At 40.1% G+C, this 26,746-nt stretch overlaps 7 protein-coding genes and 1 pseudogene across 7 annotated transcripts; 6 read left to right on the top strand and 2 right to left on the bottom strand.

Moving 5' to 3' along the window:
- Nucleotides 1–1,331: 1,331 nt before the first annotated feature.
- On the bottom strand, nt 1,332–2,399 carry LOC134867873 (gamma-crystallin S-1-like). The gene is made up of 3 exons (XM_063888738.1): nt 2,182–2,399; nt 1,775–2,017; nt 1,332–1,667 (listed from the first exon to the last, which is right to left on the bottom strand). The coding sequence occupies exons 1-3, from the start codon at nt 2,188–2,190 to the stop codon at nt 1,395–1,397; spliced, it is 525 nt and encodes a 174-aa protein (XP_063744808.1). The 5' UTR covers nt 2,191–2,399; the 3' UTR covers nt 1,332–1,394.
- A 940-nt stretch (nt 2,400–3,339) lies between these two features.
- Nucleotides 3,340–4,957, bottom strand: LOC134867871 (gamma-crystallin M2-like). The gene is made up of 3 exons (XM_063888737.1): nt 4,872–4,957; nt 4,479–4,721; nt 3,340–3,964 (listed from the first exon to the last, which is right to left on the bottom strand). Exons 1-3 carry the CDS (start codon nt 4,878–4,880, stop codon nt 3,689–3,691), a joined length of 528 nt encoding a protein of 175 aa, XP_063744807.1. The 5' UTR covers nt 4,881–4,957; the 3' UTR covers nt 3,340–3,688.
- A 1,223-nt stretch (nt 4,958–6,180) lies between these two features.
- Nucleotides 6,181–7,200, top strand: LOC134867872 (gamma-crystallin M3-like; annotated as a pseudogene).
- A 1,739-nt stretch (nt 7,201–8,939) lies between these two features.
- Nucleotides 8,940–10,038, top strand: LOC134867864 (gamma-crystallin M3-like). Its single transcript, XM_063888729.1, has 3 exons — nt 8,940–8,989; nt 9,084–9,332; nt 9,443–10,038. Exons 1-3 carry the CDS (start codon nt 8,981–8,983, stop codon nt 9,722–9,724), a joined length of 540 nt encoding a protein of 179 aa, XP_063744799.1. The 5' UTR covers nt 8,940–8,980; the 3' UTR covers nt 9,725–10,038.
- A 2,136-nt stretch (nt 10,039–12,174) lies between these two features.
- Nucleotides 12,175–13,061, top strand: LOC134867866 (gamma-crystallin M3-like). Its single transcript, XM_063888731.1, has 3 exons — nt 12,175–12,247; nt 12,399–12,641; nt 12,743–13,061. The coding sequence occupies exons 1-3, from the start codon at nt 12,233–12,235 to the stop codon at nt 13,019–13,021; spliced, it is 537 nt and encodes a 178-aa protein (XP_063744801.1). The 5' UTR covers nt 12,175–12,232; the 3' UTR covers nt 13,022–13,061.
- A 3,313-nt stretch (nt 13,062–16,374) lies between these two features.
- Nucleotides 16,375–17,194, top strand: LOC134867870 (gamma-crystallin M3-like). The gene is made up of 3 exons (XM_063888736.1): nt 16,375–16,460; nt 16,548–16,790; nt 16,879–17,194. The coding sequence occupies exons 1-3, from the start codon at nt 16,452–16,454 to the stop codon at nt 17,152–17,154; spliced, it is 528 nt and encodes a 175-aa protein (XP_063744806.1). The 5' UTR covers nt 16,375–16,451; the 3' UTR covers nt 17,155–17,194.
- A 3,682-nt stretch (nt 17,195–20,876) lies between these two features.
- LOC134867869 (gamma-crystallin M3-like) lies at nt 20,877–21,780 on the top strand. Its single transcript, XM_063888735.1, has 3 exons — nt 20,877–21,017; nt 21,117–21,359; nt 21,451–21,780. The coding sequence occupies exons 1-3, from the start codon at nt 21,003–21,005 to the stop codon at nt 21,721–21,723; spliced, it is 531 nt and encodes a 176-aa protein (XP_063744805.1). The 5' UTR covers nt 20,877–21,002; the 3' UTR covers nt 21,724–21,780.
- Nucleotides 21,781–24,904: 3,124 nt separating this feature from the next.
- On the top strand, nt 24,905–25,776 carry LOC134867859 (gamma-crystallin M3-like). The gene is made up of 3 exons (XM_063888723.1): nt 24,905–24,969; nt 25,079–25,321; nt 25,422–25,776. The coding sequence occupies exons 1-3, from the start codon at nt 24,937–24,939 to the stop codon at nt 25,698–25,700; spliced, it is 555 nt and encodes a 184-aa protein (XP_063744793.1). The 5' UTR covers nt 24,905–24,936; the 3' UTR covers nt 25,701–25,776.
- The last annotated feature ends 970 nt before the right edge of the window (nt 25,777–26,746 follow it).

Below are 26,746 nucleotides of genomic sequence, written 5' to 3'. Positions count from 1 at the left end.
CGCCACCAGGTTATCGCCTAAGTAATAACTGCATGCATGAAGCATTAACATCTCTGTTAGTTGAAACGAAAGGGCTGGGAATAAATCAACCACAAAACGGATTGAGCTGCATCTCCAAACATCATCCACAAGAGGGAGCACACTGGCTCACTGTGGTGGGCTCCCTCAGAATCTCGGTCTCACTCCTGTTGGCCACTGAAAGCATCAGGGCTGCAGTAAACATGAGGCTTTAGAGGTGAATACCTCCAGCTGGGAGAACGTTCTGGCTGCGCTCCCTTTGTGTTTTTTCGGGGTCACGGTGTTGTTCCAGAGAGCTGAGCGTCAGCACTAACAGCAGCTGGCATGCTCTGGGCTCTTACAGTCCAAATCCTGCTGACTCATCAGAGAGCCGCCCCTCTTTGTCCACAGGTTTAGCTGAGCTCTTTGACCTCCCCCCTGCCCTCCCATCAGCTGAGAGTCACACGACTGTCCGCGCTGACGAAGAGGGAGGCGTAAAGCAGCATGAAGACCAGACACCAGGACCAACACATGCTTTAGAGCACAAATGTGCACATACCTCAGCCATCATCGCTCAGATGGAAATGAGCATCGTTAACAGCATGCTAAGAACTTTTGGACTTAGTTAGTATGTTTTTTAATCACAAATGTTAGTTACTTTTTTGAAGCACGGTAATATAGAGATCAATTTAATGTTTTTGTATGGCATTATATGGATTAAGGAATGTGCATGGAAGTGCAAAAGTACCTACTTGACCTCTGCTTTGTGTCATTGGTTTTGGTTACCTACAAAACAAGAATGTTTTTTGCCATGCATCAGATTCTGTATCATAAACATAACAACCTACAATATTTGAATCAAGGATCTGCCTCTTTAGAAAGTGTACGTATTTATAATTTAAGGTCAGAACATCTGTGTCAGACACAGTAAATAGTTTGATTATTTTTCATGACTTTTCACCGTTAATCCGCTAAAAGGCTGAATCAATAATCCTTTGACTCACCTTTGGCAATAGGAGGTATATGCTGGTGTGTTGTTGGATCTTGTGGGTCATTTGGACTCAATCCCTTTATCAAACACTACAGTATATAACTAAGACTGGAACCTCTCGCTGACCTAAACCAAGTGCTGTGTGCCTGAACGTGGCAGGACTTTAATCAATCATAACACTTTGGTGAATTACCTTTTACCTTTATGGAACAGACATTAGACTTAAGTAATTTGGTCCTAGTCCCAGTCTCGCTTTATGTAACTCATACACTTTATATTGACCAATTATTGTTAATGTGTTGCTGTCTTTATGTTGAATTTAAAATTCACATGGACAAAATCATGCATTAGGATCAAATACATTTATTGGAATGCTTTACAATAAATATCACAGACTGGATGAATTTTAAAGCCCCATGATTATTTTGATGGAGCCCACATTTGATTTCAGAGCTCCCCAGGCGGAGTGGTGTCGGTACTCCCCTTTCTCCAGCAGGTACTGGCGCCCACAGAAGTTAGGATGTTCATAAAAAATCCAAGAGCCCTCCAGGACCTTGCAGGATTGGACCTGACGTCCGAGCCACTTCTCCTGGATAGAGTTTGTGTTTTCTGTCAACTCCAAAGAAAGGCCCTCAAAGTTTGGCCGGTCAAACATCTTCAGCTTGTGAATCCCTTTGACCTGAAACCAGAAACAGATCAATTATTTTTTAAGGAAGAAGTGTGATTAGTGTTTGTTGTTGTTGTTGTTGTTGTTGTTGTTGTTGTTGTTGTTATTATAGCACTTACGTTTTTGATGATCCTGCAGGATCTGACACAGTCATTGAAGCCCATCCAGTGACGGTAGTCATTGTACTCCCCGGGGCCAATGACATACTGGTAGCCCATGAAGCTGTTGCGCTCGTACAGAACCCACCATCCACCCTCTACTTTGACCGAGTTGCAGCGGCGGATGAAGCCCTGCAGGTCCGTCGAGTTCCCTTTGCAGACGTAGGACTTTCCATGGAAGTCCTGGTCCTCGTAAAACACAATCTGAAAATAACGCATCAAGAGAAAGAGGGTTTCATCTGCATCTGTTCGTGCGTTTTAAATTCTGATCGACAGAAACCTCTGACGATTATGTTTCTTGCACAACATTTAGAAAAAGAATTAGCTTCTGCAACTAAAACAATACATACTTAGAATACGTAACTCACCTTCTCCATCTGTAGCTCTCAAAATACTACATCCTCTAACAAACGCAGTACTCTTTATACATGGCAGCGACAATACTCTGCATGGTTAGCAGAGCATGTAATAGTTATTACAATCTAAAATATTCATCTAGAGTCTGCCCATTGTTCTCACGTACTGAATTGCCTTTCTACACACAATGGTTGTTTCGCAGTGCCAAGTATCCGAGCATCAGTCGCTGCTCAACCCAAACCGATCTGAACCGCTGCAATAACAGGGTTTTGTTTGTGAGTTTGAGAAACGCTTTAATGTAAGATACACTCTTAGCAGTATTCTATTCACAATCACTTTCTATAATATACGTTCTATATCTTTTTTATGTACGAAATATGCAATGATTTAGTGTTTGTTTGGTTCAAATTAAAGTAATGATACAGAAGAACCCAAAACAACACAGTATACATATTTTTGTAAGTTTAGCATTTGCATTTTTCAGAACTGACCACTGAACATGACCCTTCAGCTCTGGAAACGGTGTGGGGTTGTGTATGATGTGTGTTCTGATATGACAGGGTAATTGGTGAAGTAAAATATGTCTAAATGTTGTTGATATTGACTTTATTCACAATTGTCTGTTGCTAACCACTTGCAATAAACTTGGTGCCAGTATTGCGATTGTTTGTCCTTCTCACTACACAGTAACGGATTGACATAGTGCTGAGAGAAACATTTTCCCCCTGTTGAAGAATGAAGGACGAACACATTTAGTCAAAGATAAAAGTTGTCCGTCTCTTTTCTGACAACCTACAGAACGTGATGTCTCACATCCTTAAGCACCATAGTAAAAACAAGATCAAGATATCGATCAAGATGAACTATTGTCATTCAGAGTAACTGCAGATAATGAGACACGAACATATTTTTGGAATCATAAGAGAATTACATTGGGAGGTTTACATTCAATCATCCTTAATCCGGATATGTGCAGAAACCTTTGCTGGCACCTGTCTAACGTCAACCATTTTGGAAATGTTCGGACAAAGTTTCTAACTGTGTAATACATGTGTGTGTTGATGTTTAGTTTGAACGTCCATCAGTTCGTCTAAAGATGTATACTGTGTGAAAAAGAACAAGAAGACAAGAGTGCCGTGTCTTAATAGGAAGAAATACAGACTTCACTGTTCTGGGTAAGAACACATGTTAGTTTTTATTTGAGTGCAACAGGGTTTTGGGAAAAAGATAAGGTGTTTAAATGGAAGAAGTAGGTCTTTTTTATCATAGCCTTCTTGAACTCATTCTTTGGGGGTTGTAGAACCGACTCAAGAACTCCGGAACTTCAGTGGTGTAGAATTCTAGACTCTTGGGGGAATTTGTAGTTGTGTTTCTCACAGGACTTTGGAACCTTGTAAGTGTTGTAGAACTCTAAGCTCTTCAGCCAGATTTCATCAGGAATTCCAGAACTCTGGTGACCGGAACGTTCACACATAGCTCTCATAGCGGGCTGCAGAACCCTGCGTAGACGATGTTGTTCTAGAACTTCGTGATCATGCGGAACGATCCCACAGCAGGAGACGTGGCGCCCCAGTCTGTGTAGTTGTTGTACTCGCCACGTTCCAGGAAGTACTGGTGCCCGCGGTAGTTGGGTTGCTCGTAGAGGACCCACGCACCATCCATAACCACGCTGGAGTGAACTTCCTGGAACTTGAAGGCCTCGTAAACTGATGCGCAATCCGCAACACACTCCGCAGCCTGACCTTCGAAATCTTTCTTCTCGAATAATCTGATCTTCCAGGACTTTCCATATACCTTGAAAGAGTTAGAGGATTAAAGTTAATTGATCGATCTCAGCATTTCATATCTGAATTGTTTGACATTTTCTGTTTCACATCTACAAATTGGTTACTTGGCTTTTTTCCTAGTTTCCTTCAATTACTGATGTGCATTGGCATGGACAAAAAGCATCTTGCTGCCAAAGCATGAGCCTTTTATCTCCCCGTTTTCTCTGTCGGCCTTTGACTGATTATTGCTTGGTTGGCGCACTCTGTTGCATTTGACTGGAGCCGTGCATACTCCTGCAAAAAGTTAACCTAGATTTTTAAAATTGTAATATAAATGATGATTTGTTAGTAATCTACTGTCCAATTTCACTTTGTATTTTACCATATCAACAGATTGGTGGTAAACTTATCCCAGATTGGTGAAACCATTGAATTAATGATAATATTAAATGAAAAACACATGCATCAATTCACCATGACTCCCATTGCTGTGTATTCTGTTGGTTGTGTTGTAAAAAGCATCTACTGGTAACTGGGCTTACATTTTGGATAGAGCGACATGACTTGATGCTATCATTGAATCCCATCCACTGTTGGTGATCAGGGTATTCCCCCGGGCTCAGGATGTACTGGTTGCCAGTGAAGTTGGGACGCTCGTACAGCACCCAGCAGCCACTTTCCACCTTAATGGAGTTGCAGCGGCCGAAGTAAGAGCGCAGGTCAGGACAGTCGGTGCTGCACTCATGGCTTCGGCCTTGGAAATTCTTATCCTCGAAGAATGCAATCTGGATTAAAGGAAGCAGACAAATACTGGTAAACTACCGTCCAAGAATGGCAAAAATACAACTACAGAGTGTTGTTGTGCCTGGCTGCCATTAAAATGCTAACAAGCAACAGGCTGAAAGACTGAAGAGCAAACCGCATTTGCTCCTTACCTTCCCCATTGTTCCTGCTGTTACTTGCCTGCCACCCAGCTGCAGCTGTGTTGTGGTTTATATCGAAATGCAGAATGTGCAGACGAGGGGAAGCTTTTGTCATCTAAATTAACCTGATTTACATATCAGCAAAATGCTTTGGTTAAGTTTGATTTCCCTTTGTCCACATGAGATAGCCTCCTATCAAAGAATTGCCAAAACGTGACACATAAAAGCCAACATACGTGTTTAGTGATAATTATGTGTATTTTTTCCATTGAATTGGCCCTATCAACTGATTATCGGTATGTTATGTGGTCTAATATTTGGAAGAGAAGAGGACATTACATGATATATATGATCCCAAGATAAATTCAGTCTTTAACTCTTGGACACTGGTTGGCTGTAGTTAACCTTGAATCTGGGATCTCCTATCTTTAATTCCAATATTTCATAGCTGCGTCTTGTCTTCTACTTTATTCCGGAGATGGTTGAATACCTGTTAGTGACATGTTGTCAGCCAAACAAAAGCATGCTTATGAAAAGCAATGTAAACAAAAGAGATCACATGACTCATAAAGACTTCCGAACAACAACATATTTATTTGATTTACACTAACACAGTTTTCAAAACTTAGACTGAGTTTTCTTCCGAGTTTAATCCAATCAAATCCGCAATGTCATTTCTTCATTGCTGAAATCACCATTAAGTATTTTGGGATGTTATAAGTTACTGTGTCTTACAAGGCTGGGTGAGAAAGGTCTATTTTAAATGAGAGCTTTTCATAGAAAGATGAATAAAGGGTTGTATTGTTTCAGGCAGCAGGGATAAGGATTTAGAGTTAGAGAAAAAGTCTCTAAGGATGTTTCTTTCACATTGAATTAAACCTGATGTTTGTTGTTTCATGGTACTGTACATTAATGATGCACATCGCAAAAAATAACTGACCTTAAACCATGAGTTCAAAAGATGAATTGATATGAAAATCTAAATCTGGTTAAAGCCCATTTTTAGTCTTACTGTGGTTTTGTTTCAGGGCATTGCAAATATAAAGTTTAAATGGGGTGTAACATAGATCTGTGGCACATTGTCTTCACTTTACTTAAGACACCAATTGTCTGAACTAAAGCTAATTCAAACAACGCCTGAAAATCCCTTTAGACTGTCTGTTTCAACTGTGATCAAACTCAGTGTTTTTCATCTCACCCTCATTTTTATACAGTTAGAGAAATGTATAACTCTAGCTGAGTCCTTCTCCCTCCTCTGCCTTGTGTCTTCCACCTATTTCCCCCTCCCCTTGTTGTGGATCATGATGGCACAAATGAAATTAACAGCGATCGCAGAGCTGCTTATTCATCAGCTTCCAGATCATTTGAATAACAAAACCCTGTTACAGCGCGTATAAAGTATAAAAGCCGCCTGGCAGCCACAGGTTGTTGGACAGATTCCCACAAACACAGATCATCAAACATGGGCAAGGTATGTAGAGAGTAAACTAGAAAACAAGCATTTCTTCAGTTGAGGAGACACTCAATGTAAAGAGTTGAAGAAGACCAAAGAAAGGGGCTTGAAACTAAATGTTTGGGCTTAATCAAAATCGGCTTTTACTGTTTTCTATTTTCTGCAGATCATCTTCTACGAGGACAGGAACTTCCAGGGTCGCTCCTATGACTGCATGAGTGACTGCCCTGAGCTCACCTCCTACCTGAGCAAGTGCCATTCCTGCAGGGTGGAGAACGGATGCTTCATGGTCTACGATCGTCCCAACTACATGGGGAACCAGTTTTTCCTGAGGAGAGGAGAGTACTCCGACAACATGTCTTTTGGCATGAGTGACTCTTTCCGATCCTGCCGTCTAATTCCTCAGGTATGCAGGCATTATGAAAAGCAATGTCTAGTTATTATAATATTGATTTGAGGTGGAAGCTGAGCTGTTACTTCTTACACAAATATCATGCATTCTATCAGTTAATCAGCAACATTTCAAGCTTCATGTTGACTTGTCCTCCTCTCTGTTAACATCAACAGCACAGGGGCCAGTTCAGGATGAGATCTACGAGAGGGAGAACTTCGGTGGTCAGATGCACGAGATGATGGACGACTGTGACAACATCATGGACCGTTACCGCATGTCCGACTGCCAGTCCTGCAACGTGATGGACGGCCACTGGCTGATGTACGAGCAGCCGCAGTACAGAGGCAGGATGATGTACCTGAGGCCGGGAGAGTACAGGAGCATGAGAGAAATGGGATTTAGCGGCATGAGGCTCAACTCAGTCAAGCGTATAATGGATTCCTGTTGAAGCAGAGAAAAACAAATGTGTTGAATAAAATGAGAGAGGAATCAAATGTCAACTTGTCATTGTGTTGTCTTATATCAAACTGAAGATTGGTTTCAGTGAGCGTTACTCTGCAAAGCTGGTCTATAAAGTGAGCTAGTAGTGCATCATATTCATTCTGCTTAGCCACACATTGTATAACCAGTTACATTTACAAAATCCAAATAACAAACCTGCTGATAGCGTGGCAGTTATGACATAAAAATACAGGAACGATAATAACTATTCACACATGTATTATTAGGACTTACAACATCCTTTAATTCACAATACAAGCTGTCATTTAACCTAATGATAACACACTCGAGCATGATTATAAATCTGTTGTTTTCAATTAGCATTAAACAGGTGTAATGCAGGTCATAGTTCCTTTATTTATACTCTGTAAAACATACTGTAACCAGCTTTATGCGATGCAGTTTGATGTAACTCTAAGTGAAAGCACAACTACAGGTATACACTTACAGCACACAATTCTGAAAGTAGATTCTTTTTCCATCCCATCATCTTGTTGAGAGGTTAACACGTACACATTTAACTGCTGACTTTGAACTTAAAGGGTCCACTAAGTGCAGATTATTACTCACTGAAGAAAGTTGTATACTGTCCTCTGTGGCCCTCAAAATAACACATCTTGAGGATATCATTAGTTATGTGTAAGGGGTGACGTGTTTTTGTTCCTTACCTTTCATACAACCTGCTCCTTGTGAATCCTGCAGCTTGGGAAACGCTGCAATTTCAAACCAACAAAGAGGTAAATGGATTCAATAAAAGCTCCTGCCTGCAGAACTACAATTCTGAACTGCTGGGGAACACCTCCAGTTTTAAATACCTCTGAATAAACTTCTACCTCAGCTTTATACTGACTTTATTGCAAACTTTGTTTCGATACAGTTTGCTAAAAGGTAATATTATAATACAACATAATATTATTTAGAGTGCTTTGTTTTTTGCATAACATTACAATACATGGATGAAATGTCATGTCATCATTTATAGAATCGGCTTTTTATTTGAAGCTATGATAAGGTTTTATGGTTTTCTGTTATGTCTGGATGAGTCGATCCACACCAATTATTAAATTGTATTAATGATTAAATGGCTATAAATGAATACAGGTAGGTTGGGTAAAATATAAATATGATATGAAAGAGAGAATACTTAAATATGTGTTCACTTTTAAGTCCATGTATTTCTTGCGTATGATTTTAAAAATCAGTCTAATACAACCTCAGTGGTGGAGGAAGTATTCAAATCCTTGAATTAAGCAAACAGATATCTAATTTAAATTCCAGTTATGCATGTCTTAAGTATTCATGCATATCCTCTTCATAGATATTCCTTCAGATTTCTTTGAATGTCTTTCTGATCCTACAAGCAAAATTTACTGTCGTCTTAAAAGTAAAAGTATACATTTTTTGTTTGATAAAAATATCCATCTCAAAATATCCCTAAAAAATGTATGGATTTGTTTTCTAGAGTAGCATACAATCTATGTACAAGTACCTGAAATGTGTATTTACTACCGTCACCTCTTAACACTGACAGCACGACGTCACCCACCTGCACCCCACAGCAGAGTCCCTGCGGTTGGCACTGCACCAGATGCATACAGTCTAGAATAATAACCATTTACAAACCAATTTAACAAACTGTTTGGTTCCCTGCTGAGTAAGATATTCAAAACAATAGCTCCATAGATCATTTAGCTATCATGAAGGGTATAAAAGTGACACTGGGTGTGGCTTTTCATAGTACCAGTGCCATCAGGGAAAGGACCCAACACCAAAATGGGCAAAGTAAGTGACCATTTTTATGATGTAGTCAAAAAACTATTTACATTTCAGATGATCTTTCAGAAATAGTTCTTTAAATGTGCTTTTTTATTTTCAGATAATTTTCTACGAGGACAAGAACTTCCAGGGTCGCTCCTATGAGACCAGCAGCGACTGTGCTGAGCTGACCTCCTACCTGAGCCGCTGCAACTCCTGCAGGGTGGAGAGCGGCTGCTTCATGGTTTACGAGCGTCCCAACTACATAGGCCACCAGATGCTGGCGAGGAGGGGAGAGTACCCCGACAACCAGCGCCTGATGGGAATGAGCATGAGTGACTGCATTCGCTCCAGCCGCAACATCCCAACGGTATGCACTTTGTGTTGTTGACATAGGAGGATTCAGATTGAAGCTTTTATTAGAAACTCTCCACAACGTTCTTGTTATAATCTTCTGTCTCTCTGCGTCTCGTGTTACAGCACAAAGGTCAGTTCAGGATGAGGGTCTATGAGAGGGAGAACTTCAGAGGCCAGATGAACGAGCTGATGGACGACTGTGACTCCATCCAGGACCGTTTCCGCATGTCCGAATGCCAGTCTGCTCATGTGATGGACGGCCACTGGCTGATGTACGAACAGCCCCAGTACAAAGGCAGGATGCTGTACCTGAGGCCCGGAGAGTACAGGAGCATGAGAGATATGGGAACAGGTCCCATGGACATGAGGATCGGATCCATGCGTCGTATCATGGACTCTTGTTAAAGAACAGAACAGGGCCGATGCTTTAACATGTCATAAACAAAATCTAATAAAGAATGTTTCAATTTATGATTGAGTTTCCACACACCAACCAATGAGACTGGAAGATATTTTGGGCACCAAATTAGACAAGAAATTGCAATAATTTCCAGCACCCAACTGTATGTCCAAGGACAGTGTGGGTTGTGGTTAATGCTGCTAATGTATTAAATGCATCCTATAGCCAGGTCAAGACTTCCTTCTACCTTCCTTTGAAATGTGTTATGTCATATATGATACTTGAGACATTAAAAAAATGAAGATGGATTAAAAAGATGGCACTGCATGGTTTTCTACACGTTTCTTGAAATTAGAAGATGATTCAATTTAGATATAGTGTTGAAACTAAATAGAAATATGTAAGGCCATTATTCTGCTAGCACTCGACTATAACGCTCTAAGTTGAAAGTGTTCAACTTAAACAAGTGTGACAGCATTCACGATTGACCCGTCGTAGCAAGATATTGAAACATCTTAAATTCTGTTTTCACTTCAGCGAGCTATACCTCTTATACCGTACAGATGGGCATGTGCATAATGTGGGATGTCAGATTTTTAACCTATCTTTTAATGGAACAAAGTAATCCCCATTAATGTGATTTTGTTTTTTTACCTAGCGTCTGCTATAGCCAGTCAACATGTCTACTTGAATGTAAGGTCTATTGCCAGGGTCATCATATCAAACATGTTGAAACTCTAAAACTGGATGTTGAATTGAGTAGAGTCTCCCCATTTCCCTACAGTTCAAAACTTTTTGTAAAGATACAAAAGGTTTTGATTAGTTGATCAAATTGTATATTATATGCTGAACAACAAACCATACTGAGCCATATTTGCATTACATATAAAATGCATATTATGAAATGTGTTTGACTGAAATAAAAAAGGTATAAATACATCACTGATGAAGTTGTCCGTGCAGTTTCGGTATTATATTATCACAATCATTTATAATCACATTTGTGCTGAATTATGTTCCCTGGGGTCTTTTGAATTAAAGTAAATGTCATGAAAAGATATAAAGTTAAGAGCAGCAGTCTGATTACTTAATTAGGCTTCATTGATACACTGAACAGGGTACATTAGTTCAGTCAGTAGGGGCTTGGACTGGGAATCGTAGGGTTGCCGGTTCAAGTCCCCGAACAGACTTGAAATATGGAAAGTGGACTGCTACTTGGAGAGGTCCCAGTTCACCTCCTAGGCCCTGCTGTGGTTCCCTTGAGCAAGGCACCGGACACCTCCAATCCCCCCTCCCCATTGCTCCCCGGGCGCTGCACGATAGCTGCCCCACTATCCTAGTACTAGGATGGGTTAAATGCAGAGGACCAATTTCACTGTGTGTGCTCTGCTGTGTGCATGCATGTGACTAATAATGAGGGTTTCATCCTCCGATTCTGTCTGTTCTATTAATACAATCTTTAGAGATTCCAGATAAATGAAAAAAAGAGGGACAAAGTGAGAAGAAGAGAAGCTTTTCTTCAGTTCAATCATTCTACCGGGCTGTTCCTTCAGACCAGAAAGAGGGCAAAAGGTCAAGCCAGGTCACAATGTTAGTGGCTTTACCAGTGAACACATACTATTTCGTTTGCCTGTAATTCGTTTTTTTTCTTAGTCTTATTTCCATTGCTCCAAAGTGAAACAGCCTACAGCATGAATCGCCTGCATCAATTAACCTCACTCACCCGCTTCCAAAATTGATTTCTGATCAGAGTAACAGTAACCCTGACATCCAACATATGAGAGCTGGGTTCCAATAGCAAGAGAAAAGTTGGTAAATTAAGTCATTAAACTCAAAAGCAGCATACAACACAAACTGATTTTAAATTATGAAGAGCTTTCAAACATAAATGACTTAATATTGTATGAAGAATATAAATACAGAGGCATCAAAGTGTTTTCTGACCGGCCACATCTGAAGTTGAAGTTTGGTTTTACACTTTACTCAAGAAGAGCTAAATGATCACAACCATGAAACTGTAACGTAAGTGTAATCCACTACAAAAGTGTATCAAAGGTTATCCCAGCAGAACTTTATAAGGCAACATAATAGGTTTATAAAAATGTGAAACATATTATATATAAATCCAAATATCACTGAATGGATCCATGTAGTCAGATTAGCCAGAAAATTAATTAACATGTTTCAGATATTCCTATTCATTTAGTAAGTGAAATATCCAGTGCACTGTGAAAGATAACGATGGCAGTAATATTACGGTTGCAAACTTCTCTTTCTATGTTGGACAACAATGCCGTATGTGTACAGTACATGCATTTCCACCAGAGGTATAGTGCTAGATAATTACTGTTCAGCACTCTGACTGCTCATGATTCTATGGCATGTTGCTGGCTCAGTGGTTTGCACAATAGCAGCCCTATATACTTTTTCACATTGAGCAAGTATAAAAGTAACGGTTACCAGCCACACCGCAGCCACAGCTCAGTCCTGAAGTGACCAACCAAGTAATAATCATGACCATGGGCAAGGTAGGTACTGGAAGTGATTCAGTAAACAACAGAAAAACAAAACACTCCAAAATGCTTAAAGTTTATGATTCATTCTCATTAGACAGTAATTCAAATCCTTCCCAGAGCTCACTGTAAATACTAGAAATGAAGCACTGTTGTTTTGTTTTAGATCATCTTCTACGAGGACAGGAACTTCCAGGGTCGTCAATATGAGACCAGCAGCGACTGCCCTGAGCTGACCTCCTACCTGAGCAGGTGTCACTCCTGCAGGGTGGAGAGCGGCTGCTTCATGGTGTACGACCGCCCCAACTACATGGGAAACCAGTTCTTCATGAGGAGGGGCGAGTACTCCGACTACATGAGCATGATGGGAATGTCCGACTGCATCAGGTCTTCCCGTAACATCCCCATGGTACAGAAGGATGGTCATCTCTTCAAGATATATTCCTTCAGATTTCTTTGAATGTTTTCCTGATATTGTTCGCCTGCTTTTCTCAAACATTTCCTCTACAGCACAGAGGATCCTACAAGATGAGGATCTACGAGAGGGAGAACTTCGGTGGTCAGATGCACGAGATGATGGACGACTGTGACAACATCCAGGAGCGTTACCGCATGTCCGACTGCATGTCCTGCAACGTGATGGACGGAAACTGGCTGATGTACGAGCAGCCCCAGTACAGAGGCAGGATGATGTACATGAGGCCCGGAGAGTACAAGAGCTTCAGGGACATGGGCATGAGCGGCCAGAAGTTCATGAGCATGAGGCGTATCACCGATTCTTGCAACTAAATGTTCACTAAATTCTGCTAAATAAATCTTTCCATACTTCTATTTCGACTTTGCTGTTCACTGGTTGTCTGAGGCCTGGGCGGTACAGGAGGCGATGTCAATGAAGATGAGATGGGCATTAGGGTTGTAAAATATCATGAGGTAAACTTTCATGCATATAATAACTACATAAAAATAAAAAATAGAAAGGGGAAAATTGGTTTCAAGAGTCTTGTTATCTGTTTGAATAATCTGTAATCTGAAGCTCCTGTACTCTCCTGGCCTCAGGTTTACACATTTGAGATTCGATAACAGTGATAAAGTCTCAGTTTCAACTTCTTTATAATATCATCTGCAGGACATTTGAAGGGTGACAAAATAAAGCGCATATCTAAATACTTGGAGTACTATTTTAACAAATATCCATCGGGCATATGGACTGCATAGGTTGAGGTGCCAGAGGGACTTTTGGAGTCCAGTATGATATTGGTATTAATAAAAGACTGATGTGAATCTGTCTTCCTAAAACTTGTACTTCAAACAAGCAAAACAATATTGAATCATCGTCAACCAACGACCTCTGCAACGCCGTCCATGTGCCTTCAGTTAAAGAGGGGTTTCACGACAGAGTTTTTCAGACACAAACAGCAAATCAATACCGCGGCGTCATCCGGGACTTCTACTTAGAGTTATTGATGATGGATACTTTGATTGCTGCACCCCCTTGCACAGTGAGAGTCTAAGGTGGGACAACAACACCTTCCCTGCACAGCGAAACTAGAAGTAAACTATGAGTAGTTGGCTGCTGATGGAGCGAGGGTTAGCAGAATCTTGTCACCTATATTTAGTTACATGACGTCTGCACGGGTAAATGTTGTCAATGAAATAATACTGGTGCTGGTTGTTCTGAAAGCAGCTCGCCAGTCGTCAAACGTATAAAGCATGTACAGTCTATTTAAGCCAGAGTTCTTCACCAAGGAATTGATGCATTTTCTGACATGTTTGAAATATGAATTACTTATGTGCACAGCGATAACTTATATTAATGACTTCTATAAAGCTGATTTAAATATGCAATTAAGGAAGACAAAAAGTAACGAAACAGGAATTACTCGGAGATATAGTAAGAGTGAAACAAGCTCCAAGATGAAAACAGATACTCCACCAGGTAGTCAATTCATTTTGTGGCGAGCCGTTCATAAATGACCCTTTCTGTAGTACTTTATGTCAGCAAGGCTTTGGACCAACATTTACAAAATAAAAATCTCGTAAATTGAAAAATACTTCTATGTTCTTATTTGATTCAGGGGATTAAGGGATTCAGACCACAAATTTGTCAGAAAAATATGAAATAAGGCAATACATCGAGTGAGAGTACACCTTAGACACATTAAAAGGAACTCAGAGCACTAGAGGAAATGGAGGACCACTGCTTCCTCATATTGCCTGTGACTTGGCCACAAAGTCACACTTGAACACAAAGCAAAGACTAAAGCTTGTCTGCTACAGCAAACCAGCGCTTACCCTCTGCACCTGGGAAATACCGTGAAGTTATTGTGACAGTTATCTTTGGATTTGTCATTCAAACTGGAAAACTGTAGAAATACAAGCCGTGTCATTGGCTCTGTTGCTGTCAAAATATCCAAGTATTGTACCTGAATATTCTACTTTAGTGCCTTGCTTCTTTTCCTTATGTCTGTATCTGTTCTCTTGCACTGATTCGCTTGAGCCTAAGAGCCAATCGGAGTGATTTCTCTCACCGACTGAATCCTCTGCTCATTCAAAATTCTGAATTTCCCAAAACGGCAGCAGCAAGAGCCAACTAGTGCCATTACACGCGACACCGTGCAAGAACTGAGGCGACACACACTAACCAATGGACTGACATTGGCCACTGGCTTACAATCAGCTTGTGGTGTCAGGGACTTGAGGAAGGAGTTGTTCTTTTTGCAAGCAGTGAATTGTCACCTGCCAGCCATTTATATTTAAGAATACAAGCTCAGGGCACGTGGCTTTGTAGAGAAGGCTATTAAGTAGAACTATAGGCTCAAAGAGGAGCCGATGCACACATAAAGTCTCAACAACACAATGCAACAACTTTCACTTCAACGTAAGTCCAGTTTTAGATTTCCAGGATGTCGATGTTCAACAGGACACTGTATATATAAAGGGTTTACTCGAAATGCAAGCAGAACAATGAGCATATTAAGAGAGTCCAGTAGCACACTTTGGAGTCTGCCTTCACTTCAAAGGGTGTCATGTCCTTGTGTTGTGTTGTATTTTGAAATGTTTTCCCCTCTTGTGTCACTCGTTAAGCTTCACTTCCTGTCTGCGTTTCCCTCCTGTGCCTGATTGCGTCATTGTGTTCACCTGTTGCCCCTGTGTTTCTCCTCCCCCTTCCAGCTGTCTCTCGTCTTGTGATTACCCATGTGTATTTAGTCCCTGTTTCCCTTTTGTCTGTTGTTCGGTCGTCGTCATTTCTTCCCTGATCCCTTCCATGTTACCTGCCTATTCCTGTTGCCTCAACAGCTTTTGAATAAAGCTCGCTTTTTGTTTTTGACCCTTACCTGCTTCCCCTTGATTTACTGCACTTGGGTCCAGTTTCCCCAACCCTAAACAAAGGGGTTATAACGGGTGCCACCGAAATGTCATTGTGACTTCTCCACTAGCAAACAAAAAGTGTAATATTTGATCTGTAAAATCTAAACCATTTCATAGTTGGCTCTAGATTGTAACAGATAAATATCTGAATCAATGTATTGAGAACATATGGTATGTCAAATCAACATCTCCATTCCTTTATTCAACATGCTAATAAAATACTCCTGTGGCGATAGCTCCATGATGCCCATAATCACAATAATGACAATCCTTAATGAACATTTTCTCCAGCCATTTTCTTTCACTTACACCAAATGAATGGCAGCGTGTTCTGTTAGTTATTATATACACATTTCAGATGACTACACAATTATCAGTTATCCTATGGTTGTCTAGCTTTGGGCAGAATGTAAGCTAGCTAGTTCACTCCTATTGTTTCAGAGGAATTTAGAAAATAAGTAAATAAGGATAAATATTTAATGTAATTAAGGTAATTGTGGGTTTTGACTAGACATTTCCTCAAACCGAAGTAATGTAGTACAACACTTTTTAGAAATGTATATAGAAAACTCATATAATCACTCTCCTGAAACGTTTTTGAAAAACATATCTCTATTTGTGTTAAAGGAAAATTCTGTTTAGAGGTTATGACCGCGACCATGGGCATATTGGTGAGCAATTCAAAACTATACAGTAGGCCTCTATAGGAGGTTGCTGGGTCAGGGATTTGAACAATAGAGGGGCATCCAGTCTTTGTCTCTGGCCAGGTATAAATGTGACTTGTTCAGACAGGCAGAGTATCAGTTCAGAAACATTTCTCAGAGAGATCAGCAACACCTCCTGAATCAACATGGGCAAGGTAGGAAAAAAAAAGAAGCTAATTATTCAATAAATAAATGTCAATCTTCCTAAACATATGTCATTTTGACTTTTGAATTTCTTTCAGATCACCTTCTACGAGGAGAGGAACTTCCAGGGTCGTTCTTATGAGTGCATGAGCGACTGCGCTGACATGTCCTCCTACCTGAGCAGGTGCCAGTCCTGCAGGGTGGAGAGCGGCTGCTTCATGGTGTACGACCGCAACAACTACATGGGAAACCAGTTCTTCATGAGGAGGGGCGAGTACTCCGACTTCATGAACATGATGGGAATGAGCAATGGCATCAGGTCTTGCCGTATGATCCCCATGGTAGGTGATCTTTGACCGATAGCTTTCAACACTGTCAGATTCTATCATTCTACTCTCTAATGTTTATGTTTTCTTCTGGCAAACACAGCACAGAGGACAGTTCAGGATGAAGATCTACGAGAGGGAGAACTTCGGCGGTCAGAGCCACGAGATGATGGAGGACTGTGACAACATCATGGACCGTTACCGCATGTCCGACTGCCAGTCCTGCAACGTGATGGAGGGTCACTGGCTGATGTACGAGCAGGCCCAGTACAGAGGCAAGATGATGTACGTCAGGCCCGGAGAGTACAGGAGCTTCAGGGACATGGGCATGAGCGGCATGAGGTTCATGAGCATGAGGCGCATTATGGATATGTGCTAAATGTACATTATGACAACAATAAATGATGTTACTTTCTAAATTGTGGTGTCACAGTATTTATTTGATTTGATTTATTTGGCCGTGACAGATGAGTGGATTGGTGATCACCTAGTAACTGTCACGATTAAAACCAAATTCAGACTTGTCCAACAGTCTACTTATTTTATGACTAAATACTTGAAGGTTTTGGTAATTAGCAAATGTCAATATGTTTACATGCTAAGCTTAATAACTGAACATGGTATGTGATGCAGAGCATTTATGCCATGTTTAACTTTCAGCTGAAAAGCAGTGTCGTGCTCTTAGTCTTGTTATCCCGACAAAGCCATTTGTCTTATCTTAATTTTCATTAAGACAGCAAATTGTGCAAGTCAGTTTTTAAGTCAATTTAACTGTCGATGTCTTGGAAAAGACCCAATTGTTCATAGTTGCTAAGCCGTGGAAATGCATCCATCACTTGAATACATTGGTCGTTAAATAGAACATATAAGAGTTGGTCCTAAACGTTGTACTATATGCAGAAGCCATCTCCAGAGTGATTTGCATAGGCATGATGAGTTACCATTCTCAGGTTGGGTGCATGGTCTATGAGCCCCTAGATCTGAAAGATCCAGGTTATATCACACTCGGCAGACAAGAAGAACAACTGAAAGTAAAACAGTACGTGAAACATTTTGAGTTGTAACGGGCAGTAGTGATGCGAGCTTCAGATTGTTGCGTAATTATACTAAGTATAAATTGAAGAATGAACCGAAACGGATTTCCCAAGCTCAGTCACACAGCCGTTACCAGCATTGTAATCCAATCATTTGACTTCAATAAGGGAACATATTAAAAGATTGCAGCACACAAATGTAAGGGCGGAGAAAGCAGTTCTGAATAAATATAACCCAGTCTTTGTAATGCAATAAAGAGATGCATACAGCGTACAAGGATGAGTATAACAATTAGCACCTTAGAGGAGCAGAGATTAACAGCATCCAACTTCTTCAGAGTGGCAGTTTCATGAATGAAATGTCCCCTTAATTCAAGACTGGAAATCTTTAAATGTAAAATTGATAAGTATCCTTATATCTTCAACATTCTGCCCATTTTAAACCATTAGAAAATACAGGAGGTAACGTTTAATTAAGTAGTCAATGCAATCAAACTATTTACGGAAAAATAAGCAACAGTATCTATGCATCTGTCCATACCTCCTCAAACAACAGTGTATATTTAAATTACTGTACAGTATATTTAAATACTTTCAATGTACTCTACATATGTATATATTTTCTTGTCTAATTTTTGCACTATTTGATTTATCTGATTTGCACTGTGTATGTTGAGTTGTTGGAGGAGCCTGGGATATAAGATTTTCATTGCCAACATATACGCTGTATCTGCTGTGCATATGACCAATAAAACCTTTGAACCTTGAACCCAGTAACTTAGATATACTCCAATCTTGCCAACCAATGGGGTTATCTTTAGGTGCCCACCCCAGGATTCAAACATCCTTCAACTCAAAAAAGATGGATGATTCCCAATTGTCCCAGTTCAACTAAGAAGACACAATATTGAAGTTACTGGAATACAAAGGTGTAGTTGAGGGTGATTTGGTATTAAGGTCAAATGTTCCAGATAAACAACCTTCACATTTTTACACTATTTACATTACTGTAGATTTAGCCTCAACCTTTTTACTCATCCCTAACTAATCCTTACCAATGCATTGTAGAATCGTATAGCACAATTGAGACAGAGAGGAATGCAAAACGACAGATAAAGAAATAGCAAGGGGAAAGAACAAACACGACTGTCTTTTAGAAAACCAGAGAAGTTACAGCCAAACAATTTGACGAATCCAATGCAATAAATGGCCTTACCACTGAAAAGGAAGGTCATCCTGTATTTTCCCTTTTCTTGTGAGGAAGGTTTTTGGTTCTTATTGCAAAATTGTCACTGAGTTGGGGATTAAGCACATCACCAATTCTTATCCACAGGAGTTCTGCTTGAAGTAGGACAACCCTGCTTGGAAATCATTGCAAATTAGGGGGAAAAAACACAATTCTGTATGTGTCTAATATCAGACAGTGGATGGATCACATTTGAGTTGTTGAGGTGTTTTTGGTTTGGTGAAAGAAGTTGAAGCCCTCTTGCCAAAGACCCTCGTGCACATGGGTTACTCAAAACTCTAAAATCATGTGTGTGCTTTCCAGCATACACAACACACATTCGACAGCCAGTTAACAGCGCCTTCTTCAGACCATTGGAACCATATGGGTCCACACCAGAGAAATAGATGCAAGGAAGCGTACAGACATCTCTTTCTGTCTTCCTGCTGTCTCACAGTTTGACAAGTTACTGAGAAGAAGCACCTGAGACCCCTCAGAGACCTTACCCAAGGCTGGGGTTTAAATATAACTCTGCTACTCTCTACAAGAAGGGACAGAGCAGAGTCTTCCTGCTGAGGAGACTGAGGTCTTTTGGGGTGCAGGAGACACTGCTTCAGACTTTCTATGACTCTGTGGTTGCATCAGCCATCCTTTATGGTGTGGCCTGCTGGGGCTGCAGCATCTTGGTTGCTGACAGGAAGCGACTGAACAGACTGATTAGGAAGGCCAGCTCTCTCCTGGGGAGTCCTCTGGACACTGTGGAGGTGGTGGGAGACAGGAGAATGGCAGCCAAGCTGTCCTCCCTGCTGGACAATGTGTCCCACCCCCTCCAGGACACCCTGTCCGCACTGTGCAGCTCCTTCAGTGACAGACTCCTGCAGGTGCTGCTGCACCCGCGGTGTCTCACGGAGAGATACCGCAGGTCCTTCCTCCCTGCAGCGGTCAGACTTTACAACCAGCATGGCCCCCGGTAGACCCCCATACATACAAAAAAACAAAACAAAAACTGACTAGTTGTGCAATACCAGTTTATGTGCAATATATAAACATAAATATGCCCTTATCAATAATGCAATATTTCCCTGGCTGCTATATCTCCTTCAGGATGTGTATTTTGTACATTGTGTGTTTTCCTTTATCTTGACATTTGTTTTGGCTCTGTAGCAAATGTAAATGTTCCCTCTGTGGGACCAATAAAAGGATTCTGATACCGATTCTGATGCCATTTGATTCATGTCTTCCCCCGTCTCTCTCCTTTCCTGTCTATCTTCGACAAATCTTTCAATAAAGATTTTGTCAAACACCTAAGAGACAATCACTTTTATGAGCCTTTTTTTTTACCCAACCAGCCAAATGAATAAATAACCCCTGATACTGTCTTCCTCCTTTATATGTAGTTTAGGCGTCAAATGATCTAACTCCATGCTGTATCACATTTGGAGTATTATCCTCTAGTTCCATCTAATCACAGTGTTTGGATTGAATTAATAAAAAACATATAGTTTTGTTATCTTTGGAATCTCAAATATCACCACTAGAAAAAAATGTAATCAATGTCGTTGTGACCAAAACTACACAAATGTTAAAATCAATATCCGTTTTGTGATACACTGTCAGACGGACATGTTTAATAACTGTCCGCTTAGCAATCAGAGGGCCACACATTGTGTGTTTAAATGTGTGAGATAGACTGTTGTTTTTGTTTTGTTTTGTTACAAAAAAGCTCATTGTGATGACTTGCCTATGGAAAGATCCATTCTAAGGTCTTCTAGGGGGTCCAGTCACATGGAAATGTGACAAATGCCCCTGAGCACTCTATAGGCCTCTATACCATGTTGCTTGGTCAGGGATTTACACAATGGGGGCAACAGATGCTGTGGGTTTGTTCAGGTATAAAAGTATCAGTTAAAACAGGACCGACATCAGTGTTCCAGCATCACAGTTCTCTGAACCACAACAACTGCAACCATGAACATGGGAAAGGTAAGCACATTCGCTTCACCAATTATTTTAGATTATCAATCATTTCAAAACTGTTTCAAGACTTAATCCCTTACACATCTTTTTTTTAACCTTTTCCAGATCACCTTCTACGAGGAGAAGAACTTCCAGGGTCGCTCCTATGAGTGCATGAGCGACTGCTCTGACATGTCCTCTTACCTGAGCAGGTGCCACTCCTGCAGGGTGGAGAGCGGCTGCTTCATGGTGTACGACCGTCCCAACTACATGGGAAACCAGTACTTCATGAGGAGGGGCGAGTACTCCGACTACATGAGCATGATGGGAATGAGGGACAACATCAAGTCTTGCCGTATGATCCCCATGGTAAGTATATAGCAGCATATATTAAAACATGATCTTACTATGAGAGACCATTCTCACAAATCTTGAAACTTAAACAAATTCTCAAAAACAGCATAGAGGCCAGTTCAGGATGAGGATCTACGAGAGGGAGAACTTCGGTGGTCAGATGCACGAGCTGATGGACGACTGTGACAACATCCAGGACCGTTACCGCATGTCCGACTGCCAGTCCTGCAACGTGATGGACGGCCACTGGCTGATGTACGAGCAGCCCCAGTACAGAGGCAAGATGATGTACATGAGGCCCGGAGAGTACAAGAGCTTCAGGGACATGGGCATGAGCGGCCAGAGGTTCATGAGCATGAAGCGTATCACCGATATGTAAAAAGAGGAGTGAAAATGTTTAAATATGCCAAAATAATAAAACTTTTTTGACAAAATGTTTCGACTGGTTGGCTCATTTATAATCACAGTTAGGCAGCCATGAATGTATCATGTGATCAGCGCATCTAAGTGATTTTTAGCATAAAGCATCAACTGCTGAATAAAAATCTGAAATCTGAAACCCTACACAAAAGACTATGGTTATAAAGTATTAAGAACTTTGACACTTTGATTGGTGGAGCTCTGCAAACTGCAAATATCAGAGTACAAGTTTAACAATAGAAGAAAATGCAGTTTGAATGCTTGTTTGTGGTTTATAGACCCCATACTATCTACAGCAGCCTTTCTCAAACTTTTTTCAGTCAGGGCACCTTTCAAAAGTGCATAAAATCCCAAGGCACCCCAATGTAAAATATGATTAAAAACGACACTACATAACTGCATAGCCTAAACATAAATGCAAATGTCCTGTTTATTTAGACGGGACAGTAAAGTGCAACACGAACTGTGAATAACAATAATGATAATAACAACTTTATAGGAACTTTATCTAGCAGCACCTTTAAAAACACAGAAGTGCTTCACTAAACAATAAACCAGTCACAAATGTCATAAAACCACAAGAAGTAAGCAAGCACTCAACAACAAATTGAGACCAGGAGAACTCAAATGAAGTGCAGGATGCAGTTAAAATAAAATAAAGGGGGTAGACATGACAACAAATAAATAAAATGAGATACAATGAATAAGATAAGAAAAAGATGCAGGTTTTAAAAATGTCATCATAGTCCTTGTTTCCATCCGTGCCATCCGCGCACCTACACACACACACACACACACACACACACACACACACACACACACACACACACACACACACACACACACACACACACACACACACACACACACACACACACACACACACACACACACACACACACACACACACACACACACACACAATAATCCACAATGAGAGAGGAAGAGAGAGAGAGGTCGACGTGCACGCAGAGCGCAGGCACGCTCTCACACTTACACAAACAAGCCATGATGCAGACTCAGGGCTGGTGGACGAAGGCTCGCATGCAGGCTGAGGCTCCATGTTACAGTCAATCATGTCCGGTTCTTGTGGGGCTTTTCTTTTTAAAAAACGATCCATGCTGTTGTTGCTTGTCCCTTGCTCTTTTTGAAATTAAATGTATTTTCGCAGTTAAATCAAACAATGCGCTGCGCTGGCCTCTGACCCCGGTGGGCGGGTCCGCGAGTCAGATTTCTTAATTTTATTTTTTTTAAATAAAAATGATAATATCTATTATCAACATTAATTTACAATGTTAGTAATCCATTAGTAGGTAAAATAATGTATTTATGTATTCAAATTTAAATATTTTTTTGGGGGGGGATTTTTCTTTTTTTTATTATGTCAGAATACGTAATTTTTTTGGCGGCACCCCTGACACAGTCAGGGGGCACCCCAGTGTGCCGCGGCACCCACTTTGAGAAAGGCTGATCTACAGTATATTCACATTAGATACACATTGATGATGATGATGAGGATGATGATGATGATGATGATGATGAAATATGTGTTTTTAAAGGGGTTGGCATGTTTTAATTACTGTAGGGTAGATTGATTGATAGATGTGTAAATGTGTTTAATTTGAGAAATCATCCCCACCCTCCATAACGGTAGAAAGCGTATGACTTTAAACTAAACCAGAGACAAAAACAATTGGTGTCGTTCTGGTGTTAACCCAAGTGATATTAAGGACCATAATATAAAACACTGGCTTTTTTAGATTTTCAAGAAATATACAGATTTATATTTTGATTAAGGGAAGATTCAGGAGTAATAGAAACGTGGGAATACAGGAAATATTTGTATGAAATGTGCAATGGACATTGGTGTTTCAATAGAAATGAACCCTTTCAATTTATGAAATGTTGAATGAGTTTAAGGGAAATCTTTACAAAATGATGTTATCTCGCTTTTAAAAAACGTACTCTACTCAGTGTCTTACTTCAAAGCTGTATTAACAGCATCATTCATTTAAATCACATTTAACATAAACACAACGGCCTTTTCTGCATCTGGGTTCTTCAGTAATAGCTACTGCATTACATTTCTGAAATCCTGTGTTCAGTATAGATTATCAAGCTGCTCAAAATCCACTGGTTTTTTATGTCCGTTTGTGTCTTGTGTGTGTCTTAAGTTGCACAATAGTCGGCACAAAAGTGTCGTGTCTGTTTTCCTGAGCCACAATTTAGAGATGTCAATTTATATTTGATTTCTCCTTCAATTCCACCCATCAAAATTAAAGTTCACAAAACATACAAACTCATTATCTCTACCAATTATTTGACATTTCGAATCCTCCATATACTATATACATTAGTAGATATTGCTTTATCATTTGTTATCTTTATTTATATAAGAAATGAAAGTGAAAAACGTCTCTAGCCTGTCGGTGTGCAGGTATCTTGGTAGATATTGGTTATGCAAATGATGTGTTTAGCGAGAACAGGTCCAGGTTCCATAAACACCGTGAAATGATCATATGACATATCTTAGTATATATTACCGTATGTATAACATGTGTAGTGTATGTATTTCCATTTCTTTGACTTCTGAATGTGTTTCATGAAGTGCATTCTATGTGAAATAAAACGTTAAACTCCAACATGAATCTCTGTCATATCATTTATTCATTTATCAAACTGTTATCGAACAGAAAAAGCCCAAATGTTGTGATGACTTCTTTTCACGCTAAATGTTTCATTGAAGATCATGTGTTTTGTGAGGGGATTCATATTTCATAACTACAAGCATTTCTAATATTACTATTCATTTAAAACTTCTAAAAATGGGTGCTGTACAGAGCCAAGTATTCCCACTTTAAATAAATGAATCAAATATATCCAACATCCAGTTCACACATCCAGTTTGTACCCTTTCATACGGGCGAACCTATTCACTAGCACTGCTGGGAATCCTCTCTGTATAGAGAGAAAAGGTCTTTCTAAATGAGGTACCCTGTCCCTGAAAAAATGGACATAACCTCCTCATTCTGTTGGCTTCAATAGTAATTTGCTGAATAGGGGGTTCTCTGAGGGGGAGGGGTTACTGATTCTTTACATTGGTCAGGTATAAAATGCATGGGTTAACCAGGTAGGATAGCAGTTCAGGAGCAACAACTCATCTACAGCAAACATGAGCAACACCGGCATGAACATGAGGGGCAAGGTACTTTTAGAAAATCCATTTTAAATAAGCAGAATACTTTATTTAATATGTGATCACAATATTCACCTTGCTGATTCTTTGCCTAACAACTACAATTCACTTCTTTCAGATCACCTTCTACGAGGAGAAGAACTTCCAGGGTCGTTCTTATGAGTGCATGAACGACTGCTCTGACATGTCCTCCTACCTGAGCAGGTGCCACTCCTGCAGGGTGGAGAGCGGCTGCTTCATGGTGTACGACCGTCCCAACTACATGGGAAACCAGTACTTCATGAGGAGGGGCGAGTACTCCGACTACATGAGCATGATGGGAATGAGGGACAACATCAAGTCTTGCCGTATGATCCCCATGGTGGGTATTTAGTAGCATATGAAACACTGTGATACTTCTACATGTGACCACCCTCACAGAACTTGGTATTAAGATTTGTTTGAATCCTTTCCAAAAACAGCACAGAGGACAGTTCAGGATGAGGATCTACGAGAGGGAGAACTTCGGTGGTCAGATGCACGAGATGATGGACGACTGTGACAACATCCAGGAGCGTTACCGCATGTCCGACTGCCAGTCCTGCAACGTGATGGACGGCCACTGGCTGATGTACGATCAGGCCCACTACAGAGGCAAGATGATGTACATGAGGCCCGGAGAGTACAGGAACTTCAGAGAGATGGGCATGAGCGGCCAGAGGTTCATGAGCATGAGGCGTATCACCGATTCTTGCAACTAAATGTTCACTGGATGTTCACTGGATGTTCACTGGATGTATTGAAGGCTAATGAATAAATACTTTCTGCAAAATGTAACTTTTCTCAAGCTTGTTGTCTAACTTTTACAGTTACATATTTTGAAATATTACACCAAAAAATATGAGTCACGAAAACATACAGTATATTTTTTTAGAAAACTAAGCACATTTTCATCATTCAGTGTTTGAAATCCAATGAAAAATGGTCCTTATATTCTAGTGTTTAACCAAATGGTCACAGGGTTACAATTTATCTTGATAAAATGATTACTATTCTGGGTATATTAAAAAAAATCATAAGCATTGGAGCTCAAAAATAATATAAATGTAAAACAAAATTACACAATTATATATTCAAGGTTCTTTGTATATTTACATTTGGTGTAAATATTTGTCTTTAGCATTTTTGTGACGCTAAATCGTTCCTTAAAAATACTTCTTTTCATTACCTTTATATTTCTTATCTACTTTTACAAGTTATTCTCTTGGAGTGTTTATGTTCGCACCACCACACCATATTAAATTCCTTGTATGTGTAAAGGTACCTGGCAATAACCTTGATTCTGATCCTGAATCTGTTTCGAAACAAGTGTTACAAAATCCACTGTGCACACATTAGCACAACACACTTTAAGAGATTCCGAGTTAAAGGTGCAAATGCAGCCTGTGACCCATCTAACATACTGCCACTGAAGCTAGCAAATGTAAGCTAATATTCAGTTTTCATATCCAGATTTCATATGTGAGTTTTTACCCAAATGATTCATTTTCCCATTAGTCAGTTCAATTAAATTCTATATAAATGAAAGATTAATAAAGCAGCTGTTGTTGAGTTTGTTGAATGTTGGCTGAGGCTCATGAGGGTATCAAAGTTTGTCATACTCAATTGATTGAATGAACTGCTCACTAAGAATCATTGAAACTGAGGGTCTTAACTTAAACCTATACAATCGTTTATTTATCAAAGACACTCTTGTTTTTATTTTAAAAGGTAAATTGTGGATATTATGTCAAATAAATGTCTGAAA

This window comes from Eleginops maclovinus, chromosome 7 (genome assembly GCF_036324505.1).
Source record: "Eleginops maclovinus isolate JMC-PN-2008 ecotype Puerto Natales chromosome 7, JC_Emac_rtc_rv5, whole genome shotgun sequence".
Taxonomy (NCBI): domain Eukaryota; kingdom Metazoa; phylum Chordata; class Actinopteri; order Perciformes; family Eleginopidae; genus Eleginops; species Eleginops maclovinus.
Note: the sequence above shows the minus strand (reverse complement) of the source record. Positions and strands in the feature narration are given on the sequence as shown.